A 16556-nucleotide genomic window follows, 5' to 3' on the forward strand; every position below is an offset into this window, starting at 1 on the left:
CGATGGGCGGGAGCGCCTGGCCATTCACGAGAGGGCACGGGCGGGTCGTAGCCAAAGGCAACCCGTGCGAGAGGGCGGGGCGCGATTCCTGCGCGCGCAGGTGGGTCGCTGCCGTTGAAAGCAACTGAGCGGGTGAGGTTCTTAATGGACGCATTGATTCAGTAGGAATTCAGTATTTTAATCTGTGAGCGTGTCTGTATATGGGGATATGCATGTACAAATAGATCTATACATACACGTAGTGTGTGAGAGTGTGTGTATTAATATATATTAAAAAGTTCTCCTTTATTGCGGATTTTTTTAACACTAACCTAAACGGTTGTTTTAATTCAGTCATTTTTTTGTTTTAAATACAAGTTTATACATATAGTTGTGTGTACATAGGTATGGTGTGTGTGTGTGTATACACACACACACACACACACACAGATAGATATACACACAGATATACACATAGATAGATAGATAGATAGATAGACAGACAGACAGACAGACAGACAGACAGACAGACAGACAGACAGACAGACACCCGCAGTCTAACTAAAAGACAAAGTGTAACAGGAAAGGGAGTAGCAGGAGTTCTGTCTAAGCCTTTGGGGGCCAAGTTGTTCTTTTCCCTACTGTAACTGAGATGGGGGCAAGTACCCAGGAGCGCTTGATCCTCTGGTCAGTGGCAGGGGTCCCAGCCCCTCCCCTTTGCCTCTGAGATCAAGTTAAAATCTCACAGGTTGAATTGGGACTGCCTTTCCCCTTAAAGTTATTGATTTCCATCAATGGAACTTTTCTGCTTGCCAGTACAGCCGTGTGAGCTACCAGAAATGGTTCTGTGTCTCCCCAGGAACAAGAGAAAGAGAGAGAGAGAGAGAGAGAGAGAGAATTTCAAACTTAACTGATAGAAGTGCCTTCCCACCAATGGAAAAATTCAGCAGGGATCCAAACTCATCTATTTATTCCACACTGAAACTCACAGGAGGCCTCAATATCGCCTCCAGTGCAGATAAATAAACACGGCAGGACAAGATCATAAAACAGGGTGTAAAGAGACTGAAAATGAAAAAGCTTCCCAAAAGCACCCCCCCCCCAAAAAAAGAAAAAAACATTGCCCCTACAATTCACATCCCATAATCCTTCATTGCCAGCTGCCTTTGGTCAGTAAAAAGGCTCAGATACGTCAGTGATAGTTGACATGTAGATCCGATGTTCCCACTTTGATAGCTGTTGCACAAACCCCCGGTTTGGCCGCATGTTCGTTTTGCACTTCTGGACGTAGCTCCAAGCGTTCTGCAAAGGCAGTCAAGAGAGCGTGGTTTGATTGTGAGGAACTCCATAATGGTTTCTCCATCAGACACCCTCTTTCCTCTCTCCCGTGAAATCCAGACTGGCTGCTTACATCTCTCTATTGAAGCTATGCAACCACAGAAAGGCCCTCATTCTTACAAGATGCAATGCCCTTCCCTCTGCAGTTCTAAAAGAACAGTACAGAAAAGTCCCTATTGAAAGGAACTGGTGGAACTGGTGAAGTCGCAAGTAGAGACCAAGTCCTCCTTTACTGCCCGTTATATTATGACATTCATAGCAAGATAATTACTCCTTTGCTTGACAGCTGCCACTTGACCTTGGAAAATGCCAGATTACTGGAAGAGGAATACCTGAGATTTACAGTGCCAGTAGCAAAGTATTTGGCCATAGCCTGCAAAAAGCTGTCAATCAATACTGAATTCAGGGCTAAGTCAACTAATTTTAAATGTATTCTATAGTTTTATTATACTATAAATAGTGTTTTTAAATTGCTTTATTTTTAGCCCTGTGATTTAAACTTTTGATTGCTAGATTATGATCATTTTTCTGCTCTTTGACCATATAATAAATTCAATGTATCTGAAAAAGTGTGTATGCACATGAAAGCTCATGTCCAGAATTTAAGCTTCGTTGGCCTTAAAAATGCCACTGGACTCAAACTTTGTTCCAATGAGCTGTGTTGTCATGTTCTTGCTGGTTCTGGATTTTTGGCATTGCCCTGAATGCCTGACAGTGGTTAGAGACAAGCGATAAACTAGAAAAGGACAGTTGTCTTTACCCCATTCCCCTGGAGATGCACCTACTTTTAAGTAAAGACTGCACGAATGGATGAGGTAGGCCATCACTGCGGCACTACACCTGCTTATCCCCAAGACGGAGAAAACCAGGACTCCTCCTTTAGGCACATGACGATCTAGAGGGAGATACACAAGAAAAAAACTTTTACCACATTGCTCGGATACTAATTTGAAAGGAGCAGATTTTGGGAAGAGAGGGGGTTCTGTTTTAAAGTCATAGTACTGGGAGAAAAAAGTTAGTAAAAGGGCTACAGCCTGCTTATTTGCCCCCAGTAACTGGTATTCAAAGGATGCTGCTTCTAAACATGAAGGTTCGCTGTGTGGGTACTATGGTAAATAGCTGTTAGGAGGAGGCCTGAGCCAGTCTTGGGAATTCAAGTCTGTTCCCAAAGCAGCTGGAAGGAATTTGGCTGCCTGGGAGCTGACCAAATTCGGACGCTTTAATAAACTTCATGTAGGGCCAAACTGCTGCTCTCCAGAAGTCCATCGACTACAATTACCATGAGCCCCTGCAAGCAGGGATTCATGGTAACTGTAATCCATGGAGATCTGGAGAGCTGCAGTTTGACCATCCCTGATGTAGAGAATGTGGACGTGGTCATCTTAGCTACTTCTCCCATAACTCTCTCACTTTGGGTCACCCAGTGAGGACTGAGGGCAGTAGTTTCAAACATAGATGAAAGAAAGTCCTTCATGCAATGCAGGATCCTTTTGTGGAAACTGCTGCTGCACACTCTGGCAATGGTCTCTTTTTCCTAATGACTTTCAAAGAGGGCTAAAGCCAGTTAATGGAGGAGGAAACGCCTATCAGTGGCAATTGGCCATGATGGTGGAAAGGAATCTTCATGGTCGGAGGCAGCGGTACCGCTGAATAACAGTTACCGGGGAACAAAGAAAGATATAAGGCAGTGATCTTTGTCACTTGCTAATCCCTAGAAGCATCTGCTAGACATGGGTGGAAACGGGATCCTGGTTTAGAAAGTCCTTTGGCTTATCTAGCTGAGCTCTTAGGTTATTAATCTGTATCCAGGTAACATCTTGCCTTGTTGCTTGCTGATCCATCTATTTAGTACAAAACAACAGCTTCAAGTCTCTGTTGCCTGCCGCTTCCAGAACATTTAAGCCCCAAAGAAAAGACCTCAGCCAGGGAGTCAGGGAGCCCAGCCAGTTTCTTGTACGGTTGCCAGATCTCTCAGATCTTGACTGTCATCCGCCCAGATATTGACTGGAAGCATTATGGAGATGATCAGGGATCTCAGTAAACGAACCAGTTTGGGAGCCTTGCTAGCTTCTACTGCTGCCCGACCTCTCAGATCTCAATCCAAAATTCAGCCTGGCCTTTGGCCGGGAGCGTTATGAAAAACCACTGCACTCCTGTGACTTCCACGCTTGGAAGAAGAAGAGTTAGTTCTTACAAGCCGCTTTTCTCTACCAGAAAGAGTCTCAAAGTGGCTTACAGTCGCCTTCCCTTTCCTCTCCCCACAGAGATTGGAACAATCTGTGGGCCGTCTGTGGCCAGTGAATCCGGGATATGAGATCCTCCTCTCTGAAGGATATGTGTCCCTTGCCCGCTGCAATTAGGACACTGCGGGAGGGAGAAAGTTTTGATCTACTCACCAACAAAGTGGCAAATTTTTCCAAAGTAGGGGTACATATCTGCCTCTGGAGAATCCGGAATTGGTATGTGAAGGAGGTCCGCACTACCTTCTGGGAAGCTAGGCAGGAGCAAAGAGAAGATCTGTTCAGGCGCTTGGGAAATCCTGGAAAGCCTTGACCAACGCTCTTAACCACACCAAGCAATGGCTAAAACAACCTTGTATGCACTGGAAGAGCTGGGCTTTTTAATATCCCACTTTTCACTACTCAAAAGAGTCTCAAAGCAGCTTACAATCACCTACCCTTCCTCTCCCCGTAACAGACACCCTGGGAGGTAGGTGGGGCAGAGAGAGCTCTCGGAGAAGTGCTCTGCAAGAACGGCTCATAAGAACTGGGACTAGCCCAAGGTTGCAGGTGGAGGAGCGGGGAATCAAACCCGTCTCTTCAGATCAGAGTCCTTCGCTTGTTACCACAAGGCCCCCTGGCTCTCGCCCTGCTCTTTAAGCACCACATCACGCAGGAGAAAAGTTTCCAGCAGCTGGCTCTTTTGCTGTGAGACAGCGTAGTTTTAGTATGGGCGAGTAACTTTTCTGGGCTCCTGGGCAACTCACAGTAGGTCCTTCTCCTCGGAGATGTTGATGTGGGCGATAATTTTCAGATCCTTCTGTATCTGCTGGTTGCACGCTTGCCTGTAATCTCCCATGTATAGTTTTTTCGGAATGATCTCGACCGGGTAAGGCAGGAGTTCTTCTAGTTCCTGTCAAAGAATCAAAAGGTACAGCGAAGGGCACTCTTCTGAAATCAGGAGCCTGCCAAATCAATCAGGGTTCAAATTCTGGGTTGGGTTGGAGGGATTTAAAGATTTGCGTACAATCCGTTTGAAAGCTAGGAAGTCCCTTAAAGGAGAGCTTCATTTCCCTGTTGCAGTCAAACGGGCTGAAAGTGCTTATAGGGTGCTTATTGTGGTTCCAGGGCATCCTGGCATCTTTTTAAAGTAATTGTTTAAGACCATGAGGTCTCCTAGACCAGTGGTCCCCAACCTTTTTATCACAGGGGACCACTCAACACTTTTTACTGAGGCCCAGTGGGGGCAGGGTAGTTTACTCCTCTACTCTCAACCACTGCCCTAATGCTCTCTGATGGCTATGGTCATGTTTAAACATCCCTTCAAAATAAGATACAGACACGCCACAACAATGAACATCAGGAACATTTTATTTTCATGGAAATGTTAACTCATGACAATGACAAATCAACGGGAACCCTGAGCTTGTTTCTCTGCAACGAGACAGTCCCATCTGGGAGTGATGGGAGACAATGACACCCGAAGTGTGTTGTAAAGGGCCAGGGGGGATGAAGTAAAGGGCTGGGGGGGGGAGAAGGCGTCTTTCAGGGCCCACCTCCAATTTGTCGAAGAACCACATGTGATCCGCGGCCCACAGGTTGGGGATCGCTATCCTAGACTGCTACAGCCCAGTTGGTCAGTTGATAAAATGGACCCGACAGCAAGAAAGCAGGGGAAAGGGGCTGCCGCTCAGGGGCACGGGTTGACGGCCAAAGGTCGAGACTCAAGCTTCGATGGTGGAAGGTTTGAGGCTCATCTCCGGCTGCAGAACCCTAAGACCACAGATCTCGGGGGGAACGGTCCACTGCTTCACAACCACTGCCGGTCAGAGGACACTATAGGGAGGTAGAGGCTTTCTCAACCTTTTTACCATTGAGAAACCCCTGAAACATTCTTCAGGCTTTGAGAAACCCCAGAAGTGGCAGGAACCTGCAGAATGTGATTGGGAAGCAGAGCCACTTGGGGGCCCTCCCCTTCCCACCCCCTGCAGGCCTGACATTGGCCATTTTGGGAGGGGAGGGGCAGGCCGATATAGTCATATATGATTATATCACCCAATAAATGTTTAACAAATTTTTAAAACATATTAAAATCCCACCCATTCGGGAAACTCTTCCTGGGCCATTAAGAAACCCCAGGGTTGAGAAAGCCTGATTCTATAACAGCATCCAAGGGTCATAAAGACCTTTCTAGCTTAACCTTTTCTTGGGAAGTAGTGTGGCCGAGCAGTAATAATCCATGTTACGATCCAGTTAAAGAATCTCAGATAACAAAGGTGTGAAAGTCCTTTCTCTGCCCGAGACCCCCAAGAGCTGCTCAGAAGAGTAGAAACAGGACCGGGGGGGGGGGGGGGCGTGACTTGAATCAGCACAAAACAGCCTCCAGCACAGCCAGGGCAGTCATTCGGGTTTTCAAAGGAATCCACCTGAAGGGAAACACTGTCTTAAATACACCTTGCAGATATGAAACTGGCCCTGCGCCACGTCAGGCCTTGGTCCACATCGTTCAGTTCTGCTCTCTGGGGCTGGAAGCAACCCTTGTGCAACAGAGGATCATTCGGAGCACCTGCCAATCCAGTCCGCAGGGGACTGAAACTCGGGCCCTCAATATGGAAACCAGGAAATCTGCACTCAGCCTCTGCCGGTGTGGCGTCATAGTTAAGAGCGGCAGACTCTAATCTGGGGACACGGGTTTGATCCCCCGCTCCTCCTGCGCATGCAGCCGGCTGGGTGACATTGGGCCAGTCCCGGTTCTCGCAGAGCTGCTCTTGCAGAGCAGTTCTCTCAGAGCTCTCTCAGCCTCACTACCTCACAGGGTGGTGGGGAGAGGAAGGGAAAGGTGCTTGTGAGCTGCTTTGGGACTCCTCTGGGTAGTGAAAATCGGGGTATAAAAACCCAGCTCTTCTTCTTCCGCACAACAAGAAAGGATTCCACAGTCCTTCTCGAGACCACGTAAGCATCTTTTAGTGTCTCTTGCTCTGCTGCCTCACTTTCCATCTGCCCCCACCCCCAAATTCCTTTCTTTGAAGACAATCTCCATAGTCTAAAATTAGTTCATTCACCAACAGCTGTGTTGGAATTTTCTTCATCATTAGGAGACCTTTACCCCGCCTCTCACCACTGGAGAGAGACCCAAAGCAGCTGGCAACATCCTTCCGTCCCTCCGCTTGATCCTCATCACAACAACAGCGAGGCAGGTTGGCCCCACTTCCACGGCAAGTAGAGATTCGGACCCGGTTCTCCGAGAGCCTACCCGCCAGGCTGGGCCTCGGCTGTTCTTCAAAAGTCGCTATAAAAGCCAAATCTGTTTGGCAGCAGATTTTTATCTTGCCAGTTTGAGCTTACTCCAGAGTTGCCACTTTCCTGCAATCTCCCCACGAGGGAAGAGGGTGTTGGCGCACAGCCCCGTGAGTAAGTGCAGCAGGTCCTTAAGCAACACAAGCACATGGAGGCTCGTTTGCATGCTTAATTCAACTGGTCCGGCACAAGATTCGGATTCCTTTCCCCTTCTCCTCTTGCGTGGCGCCATCCTCAAGCAGATAAGCAATCTGCTCCTGAGGGTGTGAGAACGAACAGTGTGAGGAATGTAAACTATTTTTATTTCACGTTAAGAGCGACTCGAGCGTGGTGATCAAAGAAGCTGGGACCGAGAGCAGCCAATTAATTGAGCGCGATTTCTATTACGGACGGCCTTGCCCAGCTTTAAAATTGCAGGGCTGTCGCTCAGGAAGTGTGGAGAGGGGGGGACGGTGCATGAATCGGCTTCAGCTGCTGGGGAAACCAGGATGGCACGGAGGGGACAGCGCCTATGCGCCAACTGCCCCCGTTTACCACGGACGGTCCCTAATTTCTGGTCTCCGCCCCAATCAATCGCTGTTCCTATTTCATCCTTATCCCAGCAGAAGAAAGACAAAAGACTGAACCCATCCCTTTGTTTGACTGAAACACGAAAGTAACATCATCTCCCTCTCACCTGAGGCATCCAGAATACCTTCTCGGACCTCAGGAAATGGTAACTGGCGGTGAAGATCTCGTACCCGCCTCTCAGGACCTGGACAGGGAAGCGGCTATACCGCTGTATGACTCTGGCGCAGCGGGCGGCGGACCCGTGCTTGGCATCTACAGGGGGAAGCAAATGATTGGCACTTACAATGGGGGCCCCTTGCCAGCACCGTCCCTGACGGGGCTATTTTCCTCTAGGTTTGTAGTAAAGACAGCCGCAAACAGAAGAAGAGCTCGATTTCTGTGCCCTGCTTTTCACTTCCTGAAGGAGTCTCAAAGGGGCTTAGAATCGCCTTCCCTTTCCTCTCCTCACAACAGGCACCTCGTGAGGTAGGTGAGGCTGAGAGAGCTCTGAGAGAACTGTGACTGGCCCAAGGTCACCCAGCAGGGCTTATGTGTCCCAAAGCGGGTTACAATCCTTCCTCTCCTCACAAAAGACACCTCGTGAGGTAGGTGAGGCTGAGAGAGCTCTGAGAGAACTGTGACTGGCCCAAGGTCACCCAGCAGGGCTTATGTGTCCCAAAGCGGGTTACAATCCTTCCTCTCCTCACAAAAGACACCTCGTGAGGTAGGTGAGGCTGAGAGAGCTCTGAGAGAACTGTGACTGGCCCAAGGTCACCCAGCAGGGCTTATGTGTCCCAAAGCGGGTTACAATCCTTCCTCTCCTCACAAAAGACACCTCGTGAGGTAGGTGAGGCTGAGAGAGCTCTGAGAGAACTGTGACTGGCCCAAGGTCACCCAGCAGGGCTTATGTGTCCCAAAGCGGGTTACAATCCTTCCTCTCCTCACAAAAGACACCTCGTGAGGTAGGTGAGGCTGAGAGAGCTCTGAGAGAACTGTGAATGGCCCAAGGTCACCCAGCAGGGCTTATGTGTCCCAAAGCAGGTTACAGTCCTTCCTCTCCTCACAGCAGACACCCTGTGAGGGTGAGAGAGGTCTGAGAGGAACTGTGACTGGCCCAAGATCACCTGCTGGCTGCACGTGGAAAAGGAGAGGGGAATCCAACCTGGCTCTCCAGATTAGAGGTTGCCACACTAAACCACTACATCAAGCGGGCTCTCAGTAGAGGGATACACCTAGGGTGAAGAGGCATTATGGTCGCCCCTGCATCCAGAATCTCTCTCAGCTCCTCCACTGCTAGCAGTGACTGAAGAGCTCTTGATTGCCAGAAGGCTGGTCATAGGATGCTATGAGACACTGAGGGTCCAGGGGCCACTCTCTCCCCACTACATGGCTACCTCCTCCCGTCCCCCCTATAACTGTGACAACTAGAACCCCTCAAGGTCATTAGCAGTCACAAAGTCCCTTCTCCCTACTTAGGGGTGCTGCAGTCCCAACCAATCCAACCTTGTGCACTTGGGAATTTAGCGCTCAGCACCTCATGTTTGTGAGAGCAGGGGAGTTGGGGGGAAGGCGAGTCAGACACAACACGCGGCAAAACGTCACACCTGACTCGGACCACAGAGTCTGCAAGGACTCGCGGTCAGGCAGAAGAGTAACAAAACAAAACTCTCGACTTACTAAACTTAGGTGACAGTCTGCGTTTTCGGAGCAGGGCTTCTGGATCCCCTTCGCAGTCTGTGGGAGGGGAGAGAAAAGATTTGTTAGGAATTGGCTGGAAGGACCTGCTGCTAGAGGAGACCTCCTTTCTGTCTTAGCAAGGCGCTGAGAAGCACCTCAATGAGAACTGGCTTCCTGTGGCGTCTTGTGTGAACCAGGCCTGTTACGTAGAAGCTGTCAGCTCGCTGAACAGCAATAAGGATGGTGCAGGCAGGAATACCTTTTAGTTCTTCATCCAGTTCCGGTAAGTCATAATCCATGTCAAAAGCCGCTTCCAAGGAGTCTGTTCGGCCGTCGTACACGATACAGTATTGGACACACTGCAAGTCAATCGACTCCGGAGGTGTGTATTTGCCCAACAAGTTCTTTGAAGAGCAAACAGAAGAAAACAGAATATTAAGTAGAATATTAAGCTACTTTGGGTCCTCACTGGGTGGGAAAGCGGTCTATAAAAGAATCAAAATAAAATAACAGAGCAGAAGCCTAGTGAAACAGGGGCCTTGACAGATCTTCCATTTTGCAGTAATTTTTCAGTGATACGTCTCTACTCAACTGGCCCTACAGGTTAAAATAAGCTATGTGCATTTTAGGGAATGGAATTAAAAGAAATCCTTGACTTTTCTTGCCAAAGGGGACTGAAAGTGGCTTATAACATCTTCAATTTTTTCTTCAGAAGAACTGTGAGGTTGGTTAGGCCTCCTATTCACTTTGAGACCGCCCATTCCTTACCTACTAAACATAAGTAGTTTGATTCCGTCAGCCTCTAATGTTTCATTGCCCAATTGAGTTTGTTATATAGTTCGGTTGGTTCATGCAGCATCACCCCTGCCATTTTGCTGGATGAAAATTATTTTGAATATTAGAGCTTTTAGGGAATGGCAGATTTCCAAGGCTCTGTGCTTGCATTGTTGTGGAAGTTCCTTCTGCCCTCTCCTTCATCCTTCTTTAATCTGTTGTTAATTGGAGGAGTCTATCTAATGAATTGTAGAATTGGGAATATCTGCCATAGGTTTCAGGGGGTTTCTCCATCTTTTTTTCCCCCTTGAACATTACTGATGAGGATGTATGAACCCCTTACATACGGCAACGCCAACATCTTGAAGCCATCGTATGTACGACCACATCAAGGGTAGGAAGCTAAAACCTGAAGAGCAATGACTCTAGCCTCTCAAACTATCACAGATTTAAGAAGGCCTCTCGCAAATAGAAATAAGGAAGAAGAGCTGCTATTTTGTACCCTGCTTTTTACTACCCGAAAGAGTCTCAAAGCAGCATACAATCGCCTTCCCGTCCTCTCCCCACAACAGAGAACCCTTGAGTTAGGGGAGGCTGAGAGAGCTCTGAGAGAACTGGGACGAGCCCAAAGTCACCCAGCTGGCTGCAAGTGGAGGAGTGGGGATTCAAGCCCTGTTCTCTCTTATCCACCACTCCAAGCTGGCTCAAAAGAGAAGCTATTCCTCGTGCACTGGATACATGGATTAGTTGCTTCAAGGTCCACCCAGGGGAATTGTCCATGGAGTTATAGATCAGATTGCTTTTCCTACCCCACAAGTCCCAAGCCTCATCCTCACAGCAGTGCCTGCTAAGCCGAAAAGCACATATTGCTTCACTGAGATCCTGGCCAAGCCACAGAGAATACAAATAGATGTCCAAACGTGTCCAAAAACACAACGTACCTGTTTCACTCTTAGGGCTGTTATCACGTGGCTTTCGTAGTACTCCCGCTTAGTACGAGCATCTGAAAATGAATAGCATACAAAAAAAAAAAAATGCAGGCAGGTAACCTGATCAATCCCCTGAAGCCAGGATATGTAACTGGAGGTGCTTAGGCAGAATCTAAGTCCCATCCTGATTTCTCTTAGTCCTTTTCTCTTCTTGTCCCAGGCTGGTAGCACCAGACGAGTCTCTCTTATATCAAGATTTTTAATTGTTTTTAACGTGAATGGTCAGCAAGCAGGACTGCTAGGTCTTGAACCTCTAACCAGAAGGCGTGCCCAGAAAGGCAAATTCTGCAGATACACATACAATGGACTATACTAAAGGTAAGAGGTGTGAAAAGTAAGAGAAGAGCTGATTTTTAATATCCCACTTTTCCCTACCCAAAGTAGTCTCAAAGAGACTTACAAACACTTTTACCTCCTCCCTCCAGCAGACACACTGTGATGTAGATGAGGCAGAGACTAGCCCAAGGTCACCCAGCTGGCTGCATGAGGAGGAGTAGGAAATCAAACCCAGTTCTCCCAATTAGAACCCGACAGTCTTTAACCACTACAACATCCTGGCTCTCAAAAGAAAGCCTTTTGCTTGTATAACAGTGAAATATCCGTTCACATTTTTACTTGGGGTGTGTATGTGACGGATTTTGGACTTTTGAGTGCGGGGGGGGGGGGGGAGCAATGTGATTTTGCTGTGGGCCCATGCCATTTACAAATCTCAAAGCTGAAAGTGGCATCTCTTGTACTGGGCTTGGAAACTAACTGGTAGGCAATGGGATACTGTGGAATACTAGTACTGGGTGTCCTCTATAACTAGTACAAAAACCGGTCTACCACATGCAAAACATCTGAAATTTCCAAACTGCCTTTGTTGCAATCTGGAAAGTTCAACTGCCTCCAGAAAGCCAGTTTGGAAAAATAGCCAGAGCATCAAATCAGAGTGTGGGAAACCCTGATTCAATTACCAGCTCTGCTTCTGGAAGCTTGCTGGGCAACCACAGACCTGTGATCCTCCCTCAACCTCACCTACCCTATAGGGTTGTTGTGAGGATGTAATGGGGGATGGGACTTACGGAAGCTGCTTTGGGTCCCCAGTGGGAGGGGAAGCAGGGTATATATATATAAGTATATAAAATAATAATAAAGGAAACCGATTGCAGGATACAAGCCAATAATTAGGTGCATTGCGGTGAACTGGTGTGAAAACTTTTAAAAAAGAAAATAACTGCGCACACGTTTAGTAAAGAATGTAATGAATACATAAAGACAGACCAGACGAAAGCCTAATCCAGGGGTAGTCAAACTGCAGCCCTCCAGATGTCCATGGACTACAATTCCCAGGAGCCCCTGCCAGCGTTTGCTGGCAGGGGCTCCTGGGAATTGTAGTCCATGGACATCTGGAGGGCCGCAGTTTGACTACCCCTGGCCTAATCTGTTCCTCATCGTTCACTAGCAGATCTCTTCCAACATATATTTGAGGAATTTCTGGCATGGAGTTCAAAACCATTGAGGTTTTGGCCGTAGCGGAAGAAGCCAGCTCAGCGGGCCGACAAATGGCATTGTCTGAGCACCTGCACGGGATTATCGACAAGTTGACAGAGTGATTGACACATGTGAGTAGGAGAGGACAGGGTCAGCCCAGCTCTTTCCCGAGCATTCCTACCCGCAGGTGATAAGTCACTATTCCTGTCCTAGGATATCCTCCCCGATAAAATCGGGAACTCACAGTCACCATATCAGTCCCCCGCAACGGGCAACTCCTGGACCTCAGCAAGGGGGAGCATCATAGAGTTGGAAGGGACCTCCTGGATCATCTAGTCCAACCCCCTACACTATGCAGGACACTCACAACCCTATCGCTCATCCACCGTAACCTGCCACCCCCTTGAACCTTCACAGAATCAGCCTATCCATCATCGTGTTGTGCAGTAAATAAATACATACTAATGGTAATCGATGCAGGAAACTGTCCTATTGGGGCTTCCTGAATCAACCATAATAAAATAGAAAATTGAAAGGGTACAGAGGAGAGCGACGAAGATGGTCTGGGGCCAAGGGACCAAGCCCTATGAAGATAGGTAGAAGGACTTGGGAATGTTCAGCCTGGAGAAAAGGAGGTTAAGAGGGGACATGATAGCCCTCTTTAAGTATTTGAAAAGATGTCACTTGGAGGGCAGGATGCTGTTCCCGCTGGCTGCAGAGGAAAGGACATGCAGTAATGGGTTTAAACTACAAGTACAACGATATAGGCTAGATATCAGGAAAAAGATTTTCAGTGTCAGAGTAGTTCAGCAGTGGAATAGGCTGCCTAAGGAGGTGGTGAGCTCCCCCTCACTGGCAGTCTTCAAGCAAAGGTTGGATACATACTTTTCTTGGATGCTTTAGGATGCTTAGGGCTGATCCTGCGTAGAGCAGGGGGTTGGACTAGATGGCCTGTATGGCCCCTTCCAACTCTATGATTCTATGTATAATGTGCAGGGCTGCCCGAAAAGGGCTGCTTCAAATGGGACTTCAGCTAGGAAGTTACTCCATGGCCTTGGGCAAGCCACTGTCTTCGTCAGCAGCCTTCCACTGCCTACCAAATTAATCCATGGTCTCCCACAGCGCAAACCTGTTTGGCTCCTCGTTGAGAAGAAAGGCGGGGCTCTAAGCCTTCGGGGAGGGTGGTATATAAATATAATTAATAAATAAAACTTAAGCGAATGAAATCAAACCTCTGCTCTGACTTCTAATACATCATATTTATTTCCTCTTCCAGCGATTTCAAAACCAGATGGGCGTTTCCCCCCCCCCTTTTTAATATGCTTGGCAAAACCATAATTGTCTTGCAGTACATTATCAACAGATCGGAACATACCGCAGGTGCTGCAGGGTGTAAGTTGACAGGCTGTGCACCTCTTAATGATACCTGTTTGTTTGTGTGCACACACGTGGAAGTGCACTAGGGACAAGAGGCAGCCACCCACCCGCTCACAGATGTCACTTCTAGAGCGCCTGGGGAGAGGGCTAAAGCACAAAGAATGACGAGGAATTTCAACAAGGCACGTCCAAAAAGAGAGAAAATGGTACCCAGAGGGGCACTGATTGACTTCCGAAAACAGGGATGGTCCCAGGTAAATACGGACAGCTGGAAGGTCTGAGAATGTGCACACCACCCTGATGTGACAGATAGATATTTGGATTGTGTGTTGTGTTTATTCTTTGGAGACAGCTGTGCCTAGTAAGACGGAATGCAGCTATTAATATGGGATGGGCAAGGCTGCAACCTGGGTGAGGCCAATGTGGCTGCTACCCCACAGGTCTGACCCACTTTGAGATTTTAAAATAATAACCAGGCTTTGCAACTGGTGATGAGACTGCTTCTGTTTAGAAGTCCAGAATTCTGTTTAATAGCCCAGGCAAGCCCAGTCTTGGGAGCTAAGCAGGGCGGATGCTGGCCAGTATTTGGACGGGAGACCTCCAAGGATTTAGGTGGTAGTTCCTCCAAGGAATGTTTTTCTTTGCAAATCCAACAAGTGATTTGCCCTCGTAAGCCAGCAACTGTAAGAAAGCAGGCAGTTTCCATATGATTTGACATTCGAAAAGTATGATGGGTTTGGGCGAGAGGCCTGCAAAGTTCAAGGCGTGGCAGTTCTTGGCCAGCACAAGCCCCCGCCTTGCTGCCTAGCAAACAGCAGATCCATATTTTGACACACACCGCCGACTTCCTCTTTCAAACGGGCGGATTTCCAGCAGAAACGTCCACAAAAGGATTTGTTCGAGCAGATCTTTCTCTGCCTTGCCTTCCCCTTCATCCTGCTGCACCTCTTAGAACCAGGAAAGCCTCATAAGCCCAATGTTTACCACGGGACCAGGAGTTGCAGCACCAAGATGGGAAGATTGCCTCCCTCTCTTTCCCTGTGCTGACGCAAGCCCACAAGGGGAAGGGCAGTTCTCATCCCAGCACCCTGTCCTGTGGCATGCTTTGCCAATGAATCTCTTCCAATTTTCATCCAGGAGCTTTGGAACAAGCAGCAGGTTACTCGGGGGAAGGTGGGAGAAGACCCACTCTGGAGTAGAACAGAATAATGATTCTTAGTGGGGAGCGACAAGCCTTGTGAGAGAGGGAATTCTGAACTTTTGGAGGTAGATGGGGGTCCAGCCAGGACAACAGGCATTCCCTTTCCCACAATTCCCATGCATATAAGTTTTACAACCCATTTGTTTTCAAACAGGTTTACAGCATCATGCTTCTAATGCTTGGCTTGAATCCCACAATTGTTCCGCTCCACTACTGTTTGTTAACTTTTATTTTGACATTTCTACTTGGCTTTTCCCCCAAGGGGGGCTGAAAGCAACTTGTAACACCATCTTCCATTTTATCTTCCTAACAGCTCCCTGAGGTGGGTTAGACCTACCACTCGCTTTGAGCCCGCTTGTTACTTACCCAATAAACATAAATAGTTTGGCTCTGTCAACCTGGAACGTTTTATTGCCTGGTTGAGTATGTTATATAGCTCGGTTGGTTCACACAGCTTCACCCCTGCCATCTTGCTGGATGAAGAAGTATTTTGAACGTCAGGGCACCGTCAAGCAGGCAAATCTGTGTCGGTGGGGTGGGAATGAACCGTGAACGGAAGCCCTCCTTTCCCAATCTGATTCTGCAGAATGGAAACCGAGACCCCCACAAGCCGCGCAGCAATAAATTTGCCGGGGTTCTCGTTCCGCCTGAAAACAAAAGAAAAAAGCATTGATTAGTAGCAACAATGAGCCCTATCTTGCCATGCCCGCATCCACAAGATTGCATGCAAATGAAATCTGCCGTAGTTCTCCCAACAGCTCTGGTGCCAAGTAGGTCAGTCTTATGATGCCAGTGCTGAACATAAGGGAGGAGCGCAGCTTATTCGCCTAGCCACTAGGTTAAACCTGCTTCATTAAACCCTTTTGACTACCTTTGGACTACAGGCACCGAGTTATTAATTTCACACGAACAGCACAAACCATGCAAGAACTGCAATGCTGGCCTGCCTTACAAGGCTGTTGCAAGGACTGCAACGAAATCATGCACCCTGGGTGCTTTTAAAGTATAAACGAGTTACAAATATATATTGTCATTAATCAGAATTAAATAGAAACTATTCCTCCCTTCAGGCATTATCTTCGAACGTGCGGTTCCAGATTCTGGTCGCCATAGCAACCAGTGTCCTCTGTGACGCCACCCGGCGTTCCGATGCTGTCGCCACAATCAACCTTAGCCACGCCCCATTTGGGAAGCCGCGGAGTCCCCGCGCGCGCCTCGCGAGGAAGGGACGTTTGTCTTCCTTACCGCCTTTGCACGCCAATTGCAGCACGGTCTCGTTGCTAAGGCAGCTGCATCGTGGTAACTAAGGCTTGACGTCACGCGCGACTTCCCACACTTGGGGGCGCTCGCGGTACTTTGGGGAACACCGGCTGGAAACGGGTCCCAAGTTCTCGCGATATTTTGCGCCCTTGCGGAGAGATGTACAAGGTATCGCGAGAGTTCGGAGAAGCAAGGTCCACTTTTGACCGTACCGAGATTTTTTTTTTAATATCCCGAACACACCCATCCAACTAGTTTTAATTTTAAAAAGAAATGACGTTAGCAATGTTGGGAGAGTATAGGAAGTGTCCCAAGAAAAAAAGACAGAATAAATAATCAAGTTTATTGCTGTCCTTCAGTTTACTAAAATATGCGCCATGCCCACTTTTATTCCCGGTTAGATTTAAAGGACATGTCTCAGCC

General features: G+C 48.1%; 1 protein-coding gene across 3 annotated transcripts; it reads right to left on the bottom strand.

The window, feature by feature from the left end:
- Window positions 1-932: 932 nt before the first annotated feature.
- STYXL1 (serine/threonine/tyrosine interacting like 1) lies at window positions 933-16264 on the bottom strand. Of its 3 annotated transcripts, none has more exons than XM_077311486.1 (10): window positions 16119-16264; window positions 15240-15520; window positions 10775-10836; window positions 9319-9463; window positions 9060-9116; window positions 7510-7655; window positions 4304-4449; window positions 3714-3811; window positions 2103-2212; window positions 933-1281 (listed from the first exon to the last, which is right to left on the bottom strand). In XM_077311486.1, exons 2-10 carry the CDS (start codon window positions 15340-15342, stop codon window positions 1150-1152), a joined length of 999 nt encoding a protein of 332 aa, XP_077167601.1. In that variant the 5' UTR covers window positions 15343-15520; window positions 16119-16264; the 3' UTR covers window positions 933-1149. The 3 variants fall into 3 exon arrangements, with proteins under 3 accessions (XP_077167601.1, XP_077167604.1, XP_077167602.1); XM_077311489.1 differs by lacking the exon at window positions 16119-16264 and adding an exon at window positions 15794-16080; XM_077311487.1 differs by lacking the exon at window positions 16119-16264 and adding an exon at window positions 15745-16080.
- Between the last annotated feature and the right edge of the window lie 292 nt (window positions 16265-16556).

Source organism: Paroedura picta, chromosome 15 (assembly GCF_049243985.1).
Source record: "Paroedura picta isolate Pp20150507F chromosome 15, Ppicta_v3.0, whole genome shotgun sequence".
Taxonomy (NCBI): domain Eukaryota; kingdom Metazoa; phylum Chordata; class Lepidosauria; order Squamata; family Gekkonidae; genus Paroedura; species Paroedura picta.